Below are 17726 nucleotides of genomic sequence, written 5' to 3' on the forward strand. Positions count from 1 at the left end.
CATGCTTTCTTTTCATTTTGCACACAGCTGCTTTTTTATTAAAACCATGCTTGGGCACAAATAAACTCGTAAAGCAAGGCAGGACATCTTGCTTCCAACTTAGTACAGTCGTACAAGACAGCGGTACAAGAGCCAGTGAGAGGAGTTGGAAGAGTTGGTCACGGAGTTATGCGGAGACAGAGCAGACTTTGTGTGACAGAGCCTGACGAGGGATGTGTTCACGCCATCTGGCCCGCCTTAACACTGTGGTCACTGTCTGATGCCAAAAGCGCTGTACTGGGTCCTGATGTCAAACACAGAGGTGGTAGTCATGGAGTCGATGTTAATGTTTTGTTTCAGAGACACGGATAGTGAGACATAGCGGAAAAAAAAAGTAGCCCCGTGTCTATGTCTCTCTCTCTCTCTCTCTCTCTCTCTCTCTCTCTGGCTCTGTCCTGGCTGTCAGCAGCATTGGTGGGTTGAGTAAGAGCTGGCTCTAATTGAAGAGCAGCTCCACACCCTGTCGTCATTAATCACCAGTGCTGTCAACTGGCTGCTCAGGACCTCACAGTGGCACTGCAGTGTCTCGGCATCTCACAGGGGGGAAAATATTAGTCCTCTCCATCACCATCTGTCACAGTTACTTCTTTGATTTCCACTATCAATCTTTTCCAAGTACTGGGGCGATACGTTCACTCTTCATAACAGCTAGAGGTTATTGAAATATGTATTTAAGACATCTTATCGGTGAAAGGTGAGAGGGGGTCGTCTACGGTTAGTAGTTTTTTAGTTGCTAGGCAATTTACAAGAACATTTTGTAGATAGTTGACACTGGCAGACCTTAAATTTTGCTATGAATGTGGATCTCTAAGTAGAAACAAAATTGAGGTATTAGTCTGATATGTCTATTGATAACAAACACAAATATGGCAAAGCACGCGAGTTGCAGATTCTTGTGAAATAAAAGTGCTGGTCTTTTTACTCATTGTCATCATCATCATCATCACCCTTAACTGCAGAAGGGCTAAATACAAATGGACAAATGAATATAGATTTGACACACTTTTTTTTTTTTACTTTTTTTATTTGTAAACCTCTATGTTACTGTAACTTTTATTTGCTTTATTCTATAGCAACCTCAATCTCACAGCTTCATATTAAATTACACAATATCAAAATGGAGTTATGTATCCATCGATTTGCTCGACTGCTTGTCAACATGGGTGAACAGGGGCCTATTAGAGCCAACATTGGGCGGGATGTGGGGTAGTCCCCAGATTGGGTCGCAGGATTGATCTCAATCAATCTTCCAAAATAAAAAAAAAAAAGTATAACGTTTTTCTATTGTTGCTGACTTTTTCCTATTATGGTTCTAAAACTGAGACTTATCCTCAAGATATACATTTAGATCAGAAATGGAAGAGGAACTTGATACTACCGAGGCCGCAACCAAAATCAAATAAGTAAATACGTGTTTTTGTAAATGAAGGGCAGTGTTTTATGGAATTCAATACAACAGAAATGCTGAGTCCTGCCTCATATGTCAACGAGTACGGACAAAAGATGGAGGCTGAGTACACATACTTCCACAAGCGCACAAGCCCCACACAGGCAACATAAATGGAGTGTGTGGGTGTTGACTCAGCTGCAAGAGAGTGTGTGGGGGGAGATAGATGGCGGAGACTGATGAGCAAGGGAATAGGGAGAATAGTGAGGCATTTGATGAACGAGTGCAAACTGGCATCAGTGAAATTAATTCCACCTCCAGACATGATTGAAAGTTCTCCCCTCTGTATGACCTCCGCTGTAAATTATCTTCAGCCTGCTCAGCTTGTCAGCAGTACCTGCAATTTGTGACATTCCTTTTTTCAACCTAGATAACGACGTATACGTGGTACATATTTCGACTGCATTTCCCTATGTGGTATCTGGCCTTTGTACTTCTGTAATACAACTACAGGGGGCAATACAACCCAGTGCACTTACAGTCAAATCACCACAAGAACTTGGAGGAAAAAAAAGATTACAAAAAAATGCACAAGCACTAAATGTAATATTTTTTGCTCTAGCTTGACTTCACCGCATTTAAAATTCCATCAAAACAGAGCCAGGAGGAGAGTGCAGATGGACTCCTTTCAAGTGGAGTGGGTCGCTCCACTTTCTAAATAAGAAAAATAAGTATAGTGTCCCAAAGAGGCGCTCAGGCTGGTTGGTGATCAGGGCGCTGTGACCTTGCTGGCGAGGCAGGGGCTGGCTGTGGTTTGGGAGGGTCATCCATTTTGTTAATGGTCCTGTCAAGTGACACCTGTGCTTGCCTTTCCCTGTCTGGAGTGCTAATGAACCGCGAGAGTGGAGGAGTCTGGGAGTCGGGGTCAATAGCCACCTCAGAGACTCTTTTCTCTGTGCCATCGACAGCATGTCACCCAAATAAAGTGGAGCGCCAAAATACCCCAAAAGAAGATGAACTGGCTCTTTCTTGTTGAATCAGTGCCGCTACAAAAAAAAAAGAAAAAAAAAACAAGTATTGCTGACATGCAGAAAGAAAATAGTTCCTCACCTCAGGATGGAAGCTTCCGTGCTTGCGGTTCCTGGAATGGAGTCCAATTTCCCCAAAGGAGTTATCAGGGCTTTGATGAACTTTTCTATGATAACTACAACCCTTTGTCAGCTATGGCCTTTGTGTTGCAGGTCTATCCATCAGTGTCAGGTGATCCTGGGTCGACACCTCCCTCAAGTCATTATTGAATTCCCAGTGACCCAGAAGCCACCCCACCCCGCCATCCCCTTTGCTGAGAAGGCTGTTTCGGGGCCTCACAAACAAGAATCAGCAATTAAAAGCAGCACTCGTGTCAACAAAAGCAATGTCCGTGATGGACGGAGAAGGGATGCAAGTCCGCAGTGACTATCTAACAGCGCAAATGTGACCCAGGATGCCCTCTCTGGGACAGCTTTGTCAACTGATATGAGCCATGAAAAATGACTCCCCACCTTACTTAGAACAGCTGGAATTAGGGATGGACCTATTTAAGGGAGGCTGAGTGCTGGGCAGCTGCTAAATTGCATTACAATGAGTATAAATATACTCAAGAATGAGTGAAAACAAGCCAAATGCAATCAAGTATTATTTATTTAATAAAATAAGACTTTCTCGTTGGTTGAATATTACAGTCATTATTAACACGATTGATCTCTGTCACCTTTTATTTGTACCATTTGTGAACCCAAATCAATGCCCCACGCTTGAAAAAATATTACATCTTTGCATATTTACAAATAAAAATAATTGTCACTGACATGCACGACTCCCGAGTCTGAATAAGCCTCCGGGGGTGAATAAAGTAAACCTTAGGAAAGTTAGACATAATTCAAAATAAATCATCATATAGCATCTTTATCACGGTGCAAGATTTCTTTTTTATTTTTACAGCGTGTAATGGTCATTATGGGTAACATACTTGAATTGTTATTGATTTTCAATTAACAGTTTATTTTAAACAGGAAAAAAAGAACAACACCACAGAGTTAAAGCAAGCGCCTGTGTGGAAAATAAATACAGAATTTCAGGTTTGGGTGACAAATTAAAAAAAAACAAAAAATACAAAAAAACTAAAGAGTGATGAAAACCAATTTCATCATTTTCAAGCTTTGCGTATTGGTGTCATTTTTAAGTCCTTTCAATCTGTGAGGCATACAAACTCCAGCAGTCATATTTGCGAGGCTAACAGGTGGTATTCCTGACAGGATGACCATCGGGAACGATGCCGACCGCTGAAGCTCCCTCTTCCTATCTTCAGAATTGCTCCGCAGAGTTCAAGCTGGTTCCCGCAGTCGGTGAATGTGATATCACGGGTATCCGAGCGCTGAGGCTGAGCCCAGTCTGTGACCGTAGAGCGCATAAGGGGAGTAGTAAGCCGAAGATGACGGTATGGACGGCATGGGAAGGCCAGGTGCTCCAGGCAAGTGGGATTTGCTATAGGGATGGTAGCGGGCCAGGCCCAAGCCAGGAGACCCTCGAAGAGAGAAGGAGCTGGGCAGGGAGCCCGGGCTGCTGTGCGGAGGGAGATGAAGATGGCACGAGGCCGTTGATGAAATCGATGAAGGGTACGCTGACAAGAGTTTACTCTCCACCATCCCGGGCAAAGCCGTATGGGTACGCAAGTGGGCAAGGAGCTCCTCCGAAGTGGCAAATCTTTTGTCACAGGGGCCTCCGACAGACACCCAGTTACAGGCATGTGGTAAAGGTTCATTGGGGAGCATGAAACCATAAGTGTAGAGAGGATGCGAGAGGGAAGGCGTGGTGCTGGAAGACAAGGCGCTGGAGTGCAAGGAGTGCAGGTGGTGCGACGGGTAGACCAGAGGGAAACTGGACTTGAGACTGGACGGGTCATGGACGCAGGTGGAACAGTTACTTCCTCCCAAGTGGGGCGCATTGGGGTAAGTCAAACAATAAGGGTCCCGACACAAGCCCTGCATCAAGGACGGAGGAGAGGCTCCGGTGAGCGGACTGGAACTAGGGTGTTTACTCGGAAGTCCTAACCCCAGACTGGACTTGGTAGGGTCCAAACCTGGAACAAACTGCGAGGGGTAACCTGTATAGGCTCCCACAATGGAGCCATGGTAGCCCATTGAAGCGGGAGGCAAAGGAAAAACAGAATGTCCTGGTTTAAAGGGGGAGACAGGCGCGATGTGCCCAGAGACCAGGTTACCCTGAGAAGACTGCGTGTCAGCCTTGTTCTCAGGCCGGGGGCTACTGGCAGAACTGGCATTACTGGAATTGGCACTGGCCCGTATGTGGCTGGAGTTGGCCAACTGAGCCCCGTCCATGACAGACTTAGCTGCATCTGAGTCTTTTTTGTCTCCGCCGCTATTAATGTCGGAGCTGGGCTGTTCCAAACCAACAGGTTTGTTGTCCATATGTGAGGCCTGGGAGTGCGGCAGCGGTTGGGCGGACGGGGAATGGCTTTGTATATGAGATTGGCTCTGACTGTGGAGCTGTGGGGAGCTTGGTGATTTGGAATGAGGTGGAAAAGAGGGACAGGAGACAGCGCCACCACCCGAGCCTCCGTTGGACACCCTGAAAGTTTTATCTGAAGATCCCTTGGACGCTTGAACTTCTTTGCGACAGTCCCCTGATGACTTGGAGTAGGGTTTGAAGCTGGACTTGTCCTCCGACGACTGGTGCTGCTCTCCGGGTTTGGATGATCGGCTTGTGGACTCTTTGTCTCCCAAACTGCCCGAGGAAAGGGAGGCCAGCTTGGATGAGGAGGGGGGATCCGGTTTGCCAATTTGAGAGCATGTTTGAGCCAGCAAAGCTAATGGACTCTTTTTGGCATCCAGCTAAGGAAGCAAAAAATAAAAACAATGTTTTATGATATTGAGACTTTAGCACATTCTTAAACTAAACATGGAGACTGTATTGACGCTGTGTAATGATAGAAATACAAATACATAACAGATTATTTGTAATGAGCTCAGAAAATTAGATCAACGAAAAAAAATGGCTTTTTTTTCATTTGTTCATTTAACCATTTAAAATACTGGCTTTAATTCGATTTCAGAATGAATTCGACAAGAAGTTCATTCTTATTTCTACTCTTTTGATATTTGCATCAATAATGCGGTCTTATTAGTCTCGGCCTCTCACCTCGATGCTGACGGGTGCGGACTGAAGGGGTTGAAGGTACTCCGGGTGGAGCAAGTGGCCGCTGTGCGCCGTCAACATCTTTACAATCCTGATGGGGAGCCTTTTGGCCTGACGTGACGGGTCTAACGGAGACTTGGCTCTGCACACGGACTCCACTCCCGCTCGACGAGGACCACCACTGGCGGCGTTCCGATCCCGGGACTGGCTGCGTAAAAACGATCTGGAGCCACTGCTGGGCTCTCTCATCGGGGTCCAGACGCGTCAAGGAACGCGAATAATATTTTGTGGACGCCGAATTAAAATTCATTTACCAAATCCATTCATGATGATCAAATTCATCCGAAGAGAATTCGATAATCCAAATAAGGCTCGTGCGCAGTGCGAAACCACGCAATGTCTAGAGAAAAACAAATGGCATCCTTTAACAGGCTAGTCACGCTCTCTAGCGTAGAGTATTCCTCGATCCACTTCTCAAAATGCAAAACCACCACGAAGTGAAACTCACGTCGGGAATATTCCGGAAGAGGACGAAATCGGGAGAAGGTGCTGCGACGTGTGAGTCTCCGTCTGAATGCTGTAGCTCATCCCTCTCCGACTTCCAGCACATCTGAGAGGGAAAGGGTGATATTTCTGAGCGGCCGGCCGCCGCCCAATCACAGAGGTGCATTGCTCAATAGAGGCGTGGTCTGGGTCATGGCCTCACCCTCATTGCAAAAAGTGTGACCTCAACGTACCGCGTTCACTATTTATACACGATCCCAAAAAAGTACGAGTGAAGGATGCTTTAAAAGAACTTTTACACCCACACAAGCTGACAAATACATTGCGTTACTTTACGTAGAAAAAATATAATTTTTTAAATAATTTAAATAATTGACTAATCTCTGTGAAGACTGAAATTCCTCAAGTATCTGAATAAACTAAACTTATGTGTTTGAAATTAGCCATTCAATTGGTAACTTTAGTTTCATAGAATTACGACAGGTCTCCAACAAAAAAATCAGACACTGTAAAGATTTTGACATCAAACGTTGTTTTATATAACCCAATGATAATTTCCCTATAATTTACAATGCATCATTCAAAAGTTTGGAAACACATTTAAATTGCACTGGTCTAAAACACATTACGGCCTGAAATCCAAGCTATTAACTTATAAATGCACATCTGAGAAATAAAAATTCTTTGTAAATTGTGAAAAAAAAAAAAAAATCATCTGCATTTCCCAGTTTATGACTGGTATTCTAGAGTTGTTAACAGTGACCCTTGACTGCTTTGTACTACAGTTTAGGTTCTTTATATCATCAGCCCCAGTATTCAATTATTTCTGGCATATTAATGCAACAAGATGCCTTCAAGCATTTAATTTACCAAATGGGATGCATGCCAGCACATCCTCATGATTCAACTTCCTTTTGTTGTGATAGTAAATCCACACATTCCTAAATCTCCCATTTAGTGGTGCTTTAATGGCTCAATCTACTTTTTTTCAGCTTTCATCAGATACACATTAACCTCCGGGGGAAATTTTGACCCAACTGGACTTTTTGATGTTTTTGATGCGTAATTTTAAAGGAAAAGCATTAAAAAAAATCCACTGGGATGTTAAAGTTTTGCTTGGATTGTCAAAACATGACAACTTTCAATAAGCCACGCTGCCATCACTTCTAAATGCCTGCAAACAGGAGGTCAAGATGTACACCCTATATGCGTCAAATTTAGCCCATGTTGGGCTCATTTACTGCCATTCAAAATTGGAAATGTTGTCAATTTTGACTGAAAACCCAATGTTTTTTCATGCTTTCCCCCAATTTTTGCATTAATACTTTCAACGGCAACCGGGTGCGATAGAAATCTTTTGTGATGAAACACCAAAATCATCAGGAGGCACTAGCAGCCAATTTAAGGCATTTGCAAGCCTTTCAATGACTTTGATGATTGGGTTAGCCTGGACTCCCATAATGCAAAAGTCTGCAAAAGTCATAATACTCTAATTATTTCAAATATTATTTCAATTTCATTAATGTTTAAATATACCCAATTTTGTACATAAAAGGAGCGGAGCCCCCCTCCCCCCCATAAAAAAGAAAAAAAAAAGGAAAATGTATGTATACATGCATGCATAGGGCTGATGCAACTGACTATTTTGAGGGGTTGAAAGTAAATATATATTTATATTTGATAAAGTCAGCCTAAGCTGGGTGATAACAAGGCCAGGCTAGTGAAAAATCCCTGGACAGCCCGGGGTTAAAAATTCCTTTTCCTCCAAGAGCAAGTGGACCTGTTATTAGAGTTTTATGATAAATAATCTTATTCACCTACAGTTTCAGATTGAGTTGCTAAATTGCATCAAGAATCACTACCTTTCTTTTGAAGTAAACTTGTTTGACATCTTACAGTTGAGTTTTCACATATAGAATCCTTGTGTATGCTCCAGCTCTTTTTTCATAAAAGCTGCGACTGTTTATCGGCAGCTGAGAGGCGAGGCGGGGTCACCTAGTTGTCACTCAACAGCGGCACTGTTCGACCTGTCATCATCGGGCTTAGCCTTCATTCATCAACTCACACATCACCACTCACGCCTAAGCGGCCTGAACGGATCCAAGAAAGTGCGAGCGTAGAACGTGCATGCCAGATTTAGTGCATATATTGTCTGTTGCTGCCCTGTTGAGACAAGGAAACAGGTGACCCTCAAAGTGAGACTTTGAGCACTTATTGTGAATTTCAAACACTCCTTTTACAAGGCAGGTCTTACAGTTAATGTGTGAGCTTTCTGACTTATGTAGTCACCCGCCTTGTTAAAAGGGTGAGTGGCTGCAGTGTGGGTGGGGATGCACATGCAAGAGAAGGAAGGGGGTGAGGTGGGTGATTAAAAGTAGACCAAAGAGGTGGGGATTGGGAAAAGCCAGACAAAGGCAGTGAGAGAATAAAACAAGGGGAGGGCTCAAACAACAGGGAGGAACTCCTTTCATGTGGCCCTTCGTGCAGGCTGCTAACAGCTGTTTTGGCGTGTTGATGACGGATAGCTGTTTCCTGTTGTGGATATTTTAAAGGGGACGGCCTTGCTGATTCTCAGCATGTTCAGGGCCCTCGGGCCATTTCCATGCTTTTCTCGGGCTGTATCAAAGCGTGTGCTTAGCCGGGACAGGGACCAAACAAAACCCCCAGGATGAGGTTGACCGAGGCTCACGAGGAGCGAGGAGGGCCGGACCCGCCGTGTCCGTGTGATCCCAAGATTTATAGAGCAGCTGAGGCTTGTAATGGACGCCATAGCTCTGTGGTGGGCCCTAATTCATCCTGGTGTTGAAAGGCTGCTGTTTGCCTGACTCCAGAGTATATATGAGCAACACTGACATTAGGCAGCTGAATCCTTCAAGCCTGTCTCATGAAAATGCTTGTCTTTGCATTGTGTTTGGTCAAGCCAAGACTTTCTCTGCCACACATGCGGATTAGCGTGTGTAGGTCCGTGTGATTGTTCAATGGCACACATTCACTGGTGTCAGCCAGACACCGTCAAAGTCTGGATGTAGTACTGTAGAGAGAAAGAGAGAGAAATGAAAAAAGCGCCAGGGAGGCAGAGAAGGGAAAACGAGTGTAAATAACTCCTATTTAATTATCTGTGACTGACTTATGTGGTGTGTGGAATGGGGATAGAGGCCTGAGCCTGGGGCCCTGCTGTAGCCCTCATGTTTTCTCCAGCAGCAATAAAACCAAGGGGAAAAAGCGGATTAAGACAGTTTCATGGGGTGTTGCAAGACATGGCATTTAGACCCAAACACTTAAAAGGAGCCTTGCAGGCAACATTCCAGCCAAGACAGTTGTAACAAGGATTTCCCTGAGCTAAAAGGTCCACAAACAATATCTGCAAAGTGTGCCTTCGTGCGTTTACGCATCGTTATTTATGTTTGTGTGCTTGCCTTTCTAACCCGTGCACCAATCTTTGCGTAGTCCAATGCAAAAGCATAGCCGGTACAGACAAACAAAAATGAGGGCCACATTTTACAAGAACTTAACATGTGTGAGCTTTTTGTAGTTGGTCACATGCTTTATGTTTGTGTGTGTGTGTGTGTGTGTGTGTGTGTGTGTGTGTGTGTATGCGGGTGTCAGCGTTCCATCTGACAACCTTATCTCTTCAGTTTAGTAAGGAGATTGTCTTTCTTGTCAGCTTGTCACGTCTCACAAGCTAACTCTCTTATCCACTCTGCCTCCCTGTCGTCTATCTGTCTGCAATATAATCACACCGGGATAATAGCTTCCCCTCTACGTTCACAGAATGGAACTTTTATTTGCGAATCTTGCACCGCACAGAGTTCCGCCTATGTGCACTTGCTGCACCTGAAACACATTCACAGATGTACATAGGCAGCACATTGACCAAATTACGCGCATCTCAAGTTCTCTCTGCACAGTCTTAAACAAACACAGCTATTAAGCTCTACATGGAGAAGTTATCGAGAACACTGTCGGGGGGGATGGATGAAGGTTTGGCTTTTTTGATTGTGTGGTTCTCAAGTCAGATTATCTGGTATCATTGCATGAAATTTCAGATGACTCCAAAAGTCTTATTTATTTATTTATTTACTTTTTGGGGAGAAAATGTTACATGTTTACAAGGTTAGAATATTAGGTAATGCTCGTTACAGTTAAAGCTGCTTCCTGCTATGATAGCTGAACTCTTGATGGATGCGACGACGCTACCTTTCGTAGGCACATAAACAACAGAAGGCAGTGGAGGTGGTAGAATCGACATAGTTCCTGCCAAACACGATCTGAGATGATGATGACGAGCGTGGGTATAACAACAACTGTCAGTCGTCAACAAGTGGAAGTGAGACAGCGCATGTAAGCTGCCAAGTCAGTAAAAAGACAAGGGGGCGTCTCACTTGGTTAAACTCAAATCAATGCAAGTCAATCTTTCAAGAATGACACATCAAACAAATATTTATTGAGGCTGTCCACCTTTGTTGTTAATCTCTCTGTGGGAGTATGAAAGCCTACAAAAATGAGTGGATACAGTGAACCCGACAAAAGCAATTCATAAACCTGTCTTACAGGCTGAATGAAAATAACATATTAAGTGGATTTTTAAAACATACCTTTTGTTCGCTGACTGTGAGTCCATATATCTTAAAATGATCCAGCATTCATAAAAAAAAAAAAAAAAATGGTTTTAAGAACTGGCAGTCATGGATAACACATTCCACACACAGTGGCCAAAATATTTTTTCTCAACTGGGTCCTTGTGATGAAAAAGCACTGTGCTTGTCCCTGGCAGTGATTCATTGGTTCAGATGGCTACATAAAAGCAAGCTTATATATCAAATAACTCTCCTGAGACACACATGTGCACGATTGCACACACACACGCACGCTTATACATACACACACACGCAAACGTGCATTAGTCTAGCAAAGTCACATCCAGCTGTTTGTTATATGAGTGTGTATTGTCACACAGGCTACAGGCCAAGATGACACTTATGAAATATTTTCCTTGCTGACCTTAGCTACTGCCTCAGCTTGCAAGATTAATCAAGTGTCAGTGTAAACTGCAACACACACAGTACACATACAAATATGCTACCTCTGGTGACTGCAAAACATAGATGCAGCAGGATTGTTGTGGCGGCGGAAATAATTACAGCTAGTTCTGATTTATTCCAACGATAAGTGCGACACAAGAGAGCAGACAAATAAATGCCCGTAAGCAAATGAAAATGCGCATGGTTTAATTAAAACATTATTTACTTTATATTCATTGTTCTAAATGCCAAAACCCTCATCCACTCAGTTAGTTTATACATTAAACATCTCATATTAAAAATAGTAATGTAAATGTTGAAACTTACACTTAATTAGATACTAGCAATGCTTTATCACAGTGTGTGCTCTCGACTTGTATCATTAAAACTGCTATGTGGCCTCTCCTTGGCCTTTTCCAAAGTATATTTTTAGGGGCGGGGCCAAAAGGTTAAGGGGCACAAACGTAAGCCGAGGGCTGGAGTACAAGGCCAAAAGTCGAACGGGTCATGAGAGGGTAAAGAAAAAAAAGGCGGCAACTGTTGAAGGACATTTGTTCTTTTCGCTGACCTAATTCACAAACCGACTGTTATCTCGAATAACAGAAGAGCTATAAATCGCCAAAACAGATGCACTAGTGAGAAGATTTAGTTGCGTGTGATTCATCACTGCCTCCAAATATGGGTAGGAACAAAAGAATGTATACACCGCCGCAAGCCACTCACTCTCTGTTCAATGAAAATACTTTGTCTTATTTGTCACTTAATTAATATATAGTAATAATATAGTATTTGCTCAAATAAGTGGGTTGTTTATTTCTTTAGTTGTCTCAAAATTCAGTTATCAAAGAATGTACTTATTCCAGAGTAATTGACTTTGAGACTATCATTCAAATGTCTTCAGTTAGTGGTGAGAGAAAGAAAGTAGAAGGCAGTTTTCTTGCCAGAAGGTTCCACTAGCATAGCAACATTAATGGCTTGAGACAGTGTACAATAGGGCGGGGTGTGGCGTTCGTGTGGGATGAAGACGGAGGAGCTGGGGAGGAAGGAGAGGGAGCAAAAGAGTAAGTGCAGTTTTCCTCTTCATCCAGTGTGATGAATGAGTTTTCGAACAAGGCAGAATATACATCATATCACCTTTAATGGGTGCACATTTCTACAGCCATAACTCAATGTTTGGAAATAAGGAGGGGAGGATGAGATACGACTTCGTATATTCCTCCCAGTGACACTTTTACGAGCCCTCCCTGCAGTATAAAGGCATTGATTGCTATTTCAAAGCTCCGTGTCAGACTCAGAGCTGAGTACCTCCAGCTGCCGGTGAAAAGCAAGCCAGAAAGTTCTTTACCACATGGAGCCTCCAGTGATGCCTTCTTCCATCGGGTAAAAAGAGTGCCTTCAGGTGAATACTTACACCAGGGGTCACCAATGTGGTGCCTGCATATAGCAGGTTGAACCAAAGGGTCACGTGAGACGCTTGGACACTATGATTTTCTAAGAATGTTGCGTAGGTGTTCAATTAAACATGTAAACAAAGACCTACTAAGTTTTGTAGAAGGTGGTTTTAGCGGGGCTAACGTTAGCAACTAGCCTACATCCTCATTGTTGTGTTTAATATACTGTTTAGCATGAGTTTTTGCATGCTTCGACTTTAGGCACATTCACCACAACTATTTATAGACCATAGCAATTGTACAGTGAAAATTTGTGTTAGCCTGCCTTGTCATTATTGTTTATTTCGTAATGCTGGAGAATTCACTGTGGAAAGCGGCAGCATATCTTACATACTCCGCCACGAGTCTCCTAACCTTTTGAGGCGGAAGTGGCATCCCTGAGCGAGAGAACAATCGTTTTAGGAATGCATCACTCCCAACACTGATTATTAATAGCAGATATTCATGAAATAACCAATCAGTAATTTTACAAGTGTGTTTGAAAATGGCCCTTTGCACTTATCAGTAGCCAAGAAACACTGTAAATTCTAAACTACAAAATATAGATTACTGCAATACTAAATTCGAAATTAATGCAAAATTATTGATGCACCAACCTTTTTGAAAGTGAGAGCTAATTCTATGGTACTGACTAATACGAATGGCACCAGGTTTAGGCTTAGGGTTAGGGTTAGTGAAGACACTGATCATGATTTCTCACAATAACTAAGGGACAGCTGTAGTAAATATGTAAATGGAGTGAAATATGTTATGTACGTGTAATATATGTATAATTGTTTATAACATTCCTTGAAACTCATACAGTTCTGTCACTTGACAGTGACCTAAATGAGAAAACAAATGTTTCTCTGTATGGACCCAGAGTATGGTCTCATAAACTTACCAAGTATGGTCTTCCAAAGAACATTTCCAAGTCTTCCCGTTCCTGAGAACACAAATCATCTTATAAATGGTAGCGGTTGCGTACTCATTCACTCAGTAGTACATACAACAGAAATTGCTTATTAGTTCCTCTCAAGCTCCTTGATTAACAGACAAAGATGTTCCTTAAGTCAATAAATACTGTATTTTCCGGACGATGAGCGACCTCCGTGTATAAGCCGCAGCAGAAAAAATTGAGCAAAAAAATAATTTTTGTCTCGGGTAAGTCCACTGGGCAATAAGACACAGGTCACAACACCCGATATTTACGCAAAAAGATGTTATATGGAAGGTTTTCATGATTATTTTTCTAGTTATTTAATTTTTTTGATTGCCTGACAACATCAACATCCTCTCTTTAACAGACTGAACATGGCTGCATGCTTTGTCTCAACATATTAATAAAAAAAAATGGACGAATGGATGGATGTTTTCAACATAACAGAATACTGCAGAGTAAAATATCAGTTCAAACTTGAAATCAATACTTCAATAGCATCTTCTTCTCTTTCCCCTTGATAGATTATTTTAGTGAACGTATAAACACATAGAACTATAAATATATAAATGCAGTCATATATACTGCATATCAAATTGACATGTCACAAGCATTTATACAATTATTCAATTCAGGCATATTTTTTATACTTTTTAAAATATATTTTTAAAACCCTTTTTGACCACAGCCCATGATTCACATCTTCTCAGTTCTATTTCATAGTTGTTCCATAAATTGACACCTTGAAAAGATACACACATAAGCTTGACCAGAAAACGCAGATAAGCCGCACTAGAAAGCTGCGTCCGTGCATTGTCGAAACGTTCGTTGGCAATGAAAACACATGGCAACTTAATTCTTGATATTGTTGTCAGTCTTTCTGTTTTCAAGGGTGAAATGTTTGCAAATAGAAGATTTTTGCCCCCCTATTGTGAACAACTTCATACTGTGACATCACTTGAGTTGGAAAGAAAATCAAAATAACAACACAAATTAAGAAGAAATTGATAATGTATTCATTTATGGAATACTTTACTATAATAAAATATTACAAGATTTACAAAAATGATGCATCTCAAAATTGATAGACAATATATTGCAATACTCATACTGTGTCACTTCATATAACAAAACACGGATATATACAAATGCATTTTGTTATGCTTAAAATAAATGGAGCCTCTTAAAAAATATGGCGTTTATTGCAGGATATACAGTAGATATAGCTAAAGCAGGGGTCACCAACGTGACTGCTCACATGAGTAGCTTGCAGGCCTGTTCTGTGGTTTTCTAGGAATTTTGAAAACAATTACACATATATTATTACATTTACGTTACATATTTACTACAGCTCGTTCTTAATTATTGTTAGAAATCAATAACAAGACCGATGTCTTCATTGAAAGGATATAACATTAATTAACCTATAACAATAATATTATGACAGACACTTTGAGCAAATTCATCATTTCAGTAGTGTGTATCAAACTGTTAGCACTTTATACTACTCAGTACCAAAGAAGTAGCTCTCTTTTTGAAAAAGTTTGGTGATCCCTGATCTGGAGCTAAAGACACATGGTAGATAGCAAGAATATTGGAAAGAACATACCGTAGTGCAGAAATCCCCCTTCCTCATCTGTTTCAGTATTGAAAATTTGATTGAAAACCTCATCTGGATATCTGCCATGAGCACTTCATTTATTCAAGCTGAGGCCAAGGAGAATTATTGTTGAGTAAAAGCCCAAAGACTTTTAGGGGATCAAAGTTCCAAAATATAAATCATGTTTCCCATGCAGCTTTAGCTCAACACCCCCCTTCTCTTACTTCTTCTCCAAACTCTTACTGTACTTTAATGCCTCATCGATCAAAAGCAGACACACACAAATAACTTTCCCTAGAAATATTACACAACTTTTCATTCAGTGCCAAATAAAATCCACAGCAAATCACTCTCAACGTCCAACTGCTCATGCCCTGCTGTGTGTGTTTTTTTTTAAATGTCTTTACTGAGTGTGTTTACATGCAGAAATGAATTGCGTTACCCTACTTAGCCCTGGCCTTTTTAAAAGTGTCAGTCAAAATAGGTTTCTCCCAACTTTTTTTTCCGCTTGCTGTACTTTGTATAACAGGAATGATGCAGAATGAGGAGGGGTGCGTGAATGTTGAAGTCGACCAAATGATTCGCAATCTCCAATTGTCGTATCAGCGGCAAAACAGAGTTGCCGGTCAAGTGTAAAGTTCTACATTGGAGACTCACTAGCCACAACACTTTGCAATTGCTGCCAGTGTTGGGCAAGTTACTTCAAAACTGTAATGCAGTATTTATTACTTATTACAGGCATTTCAAAGTAATTAGTTACTTTACAATATAACTGCATTTTAACTTTGAAGCATTATACTAGACACTGGAAATATGGATTTGCCATTCTAAACGCAGCTCATTATACATCCAGTGGAAGGTTGGCTTCAGCTTAAAAACAGTGCAAATTATTTGATCTGTATTGTATTGTATACCTTTAAAGAGATGACCAGATATATAATATTTTTTTAATTTTAATCTTGAATCCCTTTCTTTATTTTAATACCTTCATTACTAATCTTCACAGCATAGTGATGCATTGCGTCTCCCGGCATCATTGTAATCTTCACAATGAATGCTGCTTAATATGGCACAATGTATCATCTTGGCAACTATTGTCACCAGAATGAGCAGCCTGAATGGGGGTGCCTCCAAGCTGCAGACCCTTCTCAAGGTTTCTTATTTTTCCCAGATGGGGTTTTAAGTTTTTCCTTGCCCTTCTGGGAATTTTTTTCAAGGGATATGTTATCAATTGGTGATGATTTCTGTGATTTCTTTTTTTAAGGGCTATAAAAATACATTTTTACTTGACTTGACTGGGATATTTACTAGGAATGACTGGATTTGAAAGCTAATCAAAATGGAAGACCGGTATAATGTAAAATTAAATGTAATCATGTGGAACCTCAAAGATGCTCATATCCGCCATAAGACTGGTTTGTGAACAAAATTGTGCAGCCGAATATTGTTTTGTTTGAAGAGCTATGCTTCAGTCAACACGTAGTCACAGCTTCCGTGGGAAACGATCAGTTGTGCTTTCTCATAAACAGTGTGATGGTTTTAAACCATTACCCGTTACACAGTTACAGCCCACCTCTTGGACATGATCTTTCAAACAAATTACTATATTAGCAACAAAATACACACATCATTTTCAATCAACCTATTTCGAATGTAACTTTTCAAAAATGGTTTCAATATAAAAGAAGGCTCATCTTATATTCCTATAGTCTAGTCTCCTCTTGTGCAAGTAGCCGGCAGTTGCCTTGTTGAACACCTGAGCCCTGTTGGGTGGCATTGTAGTGAATGGAGCAGGGTGATCAGTGGCAAAAGAATGAGCTGCATCCTCAAGAAGACTTGTTTCAGCAAGACAAGAGATTTTGTGTGTGAAGTAGAACGTAATTGTTGGGGCATTTTGTTGGAAGCATGTGAGAAACATGTTAAACCGCTTAAATACATGTTTGAGTTGGGATACACAATGCATGTCGATTTTTATTTAAGGATAGGACTATTGAGATGAAGGTGACTTTGGTGTTGGTTTAATGGTGCAGGCATTCACAAATTTGCTTTTTAATCAAATAGTCTGTGTATTGATACCCTTACATACTGTGTCAAAAATTGTATGTAGATTTCCATTTGTAACCATGAAACAAATATTTTTATTTTTTATTTTTATGTGTGTTTAGTTAAGTTGTTGTAACTCTTTGACTCGAAGGAGTTCTCCCACTCAACGCAGGTTGTTTGCACTGGAGTTAATTGCTCACATTAGCTTCCCGACACAAGTATGTGTCAACGGTGAGGCTCTGAGGCGTTTCTCACTTTGAAGAAAGTATGTCAGACAGCAATAAAGTCTAGTTACTTGTGATCAGTAATTATGCAGATCTATCACACAATAGTCCTACTTTTAATTTGAATAATTGCTAGTGACAGGTAAATTATAGGTGTTGCTCACACAAAGATGTGACTGTCATTATACATTTGAAGTCGGGTGCTGGCAATTTTCAAAGCTGATTAAGAAGAATGTCAGTAACCTTGCAGCATGGACCAATAGCAGCAATTAACTTAATATTTTAAAGTCTTGTAGAACATCTTCAACCTTGCGGCCGAAAGCAAATCTAAAATAGAGCTGAGT

At 41.3% G+C, this 17726-nt stretch overlaps 1 protein-coding gene across 2 annotated transcripts; it reads right to left on the reverse strand.

Annotated features, from left to right (window-relative positions):
- Positions 1–3088: 3088 nt before the first annotated feature.
- znf703 (zinc finger protein 703) lies at positions 3089–6230 on the reverse strand. 2 transcript variants are annotated; one of them, XM_088434095.1, is made up of 3 exons: positions 6129–6230; positions 5624–6020; positions 3089–5316 (listed from the first exon to the last, which is right to left on the reverse strand). In XM_088434095.1, exons 2-3 carry the CDS (start codon positions 5867–5869, stop codon positions 3823–3825), a joined length of 1740 nt encoding a protein of 579 aa, XP_088290221.1. In that variant the 5' UTR covers positions 5870–6020; positions 6129–6230; the 3' UTR covers positions 3089–3822. The 2 variants fall into 2 exon arrangements, with proteins under 2 accessions (XP_088290221.1, XP_088290220.1); XM_088434094.1 differs by having other exon boundaries at positions 5624–6230.
- Positions 6231–17726: the final 11496 nt, after the last annotated feature.

The sequence above is a fragment of the Hippichthys cyanospilos genome, chromosome 1, assembly GCF_059441005.1.
Source record: "Hippichthys cyanospilos isolate Australia breed blue-spotted pipefish chromosome 1, RoL_Hcya_1.0, whole genome shotgun sequence".
NCBI classification, from domain to species: Eukaryota; Metazoa; Chordata; class Actinopteri; order Syngnathiformes; family Syngnathidae; genus Hippichthys; species Hippichthys cyanospilos.

What these genes read in the sequence shown, in the direction of transcription:
- znf703 (XM_088434095.1), bottom strand. Translation starts at nt 5,869, where the DNA reads ATGAGAGAGCCCAGCAGTGGCTCCAGATCGTTTTTACGCAGCCAGTCC. An exon ending in CCGCACCCGTCAGCATCGAG is followed by an intron (nt 5,317 to 5,623) that starts GTGAGAGGCCGA and finishes TTGCTTCCTTAG; the next exon opens with CTGGATGCCAAAAAGAGTCC.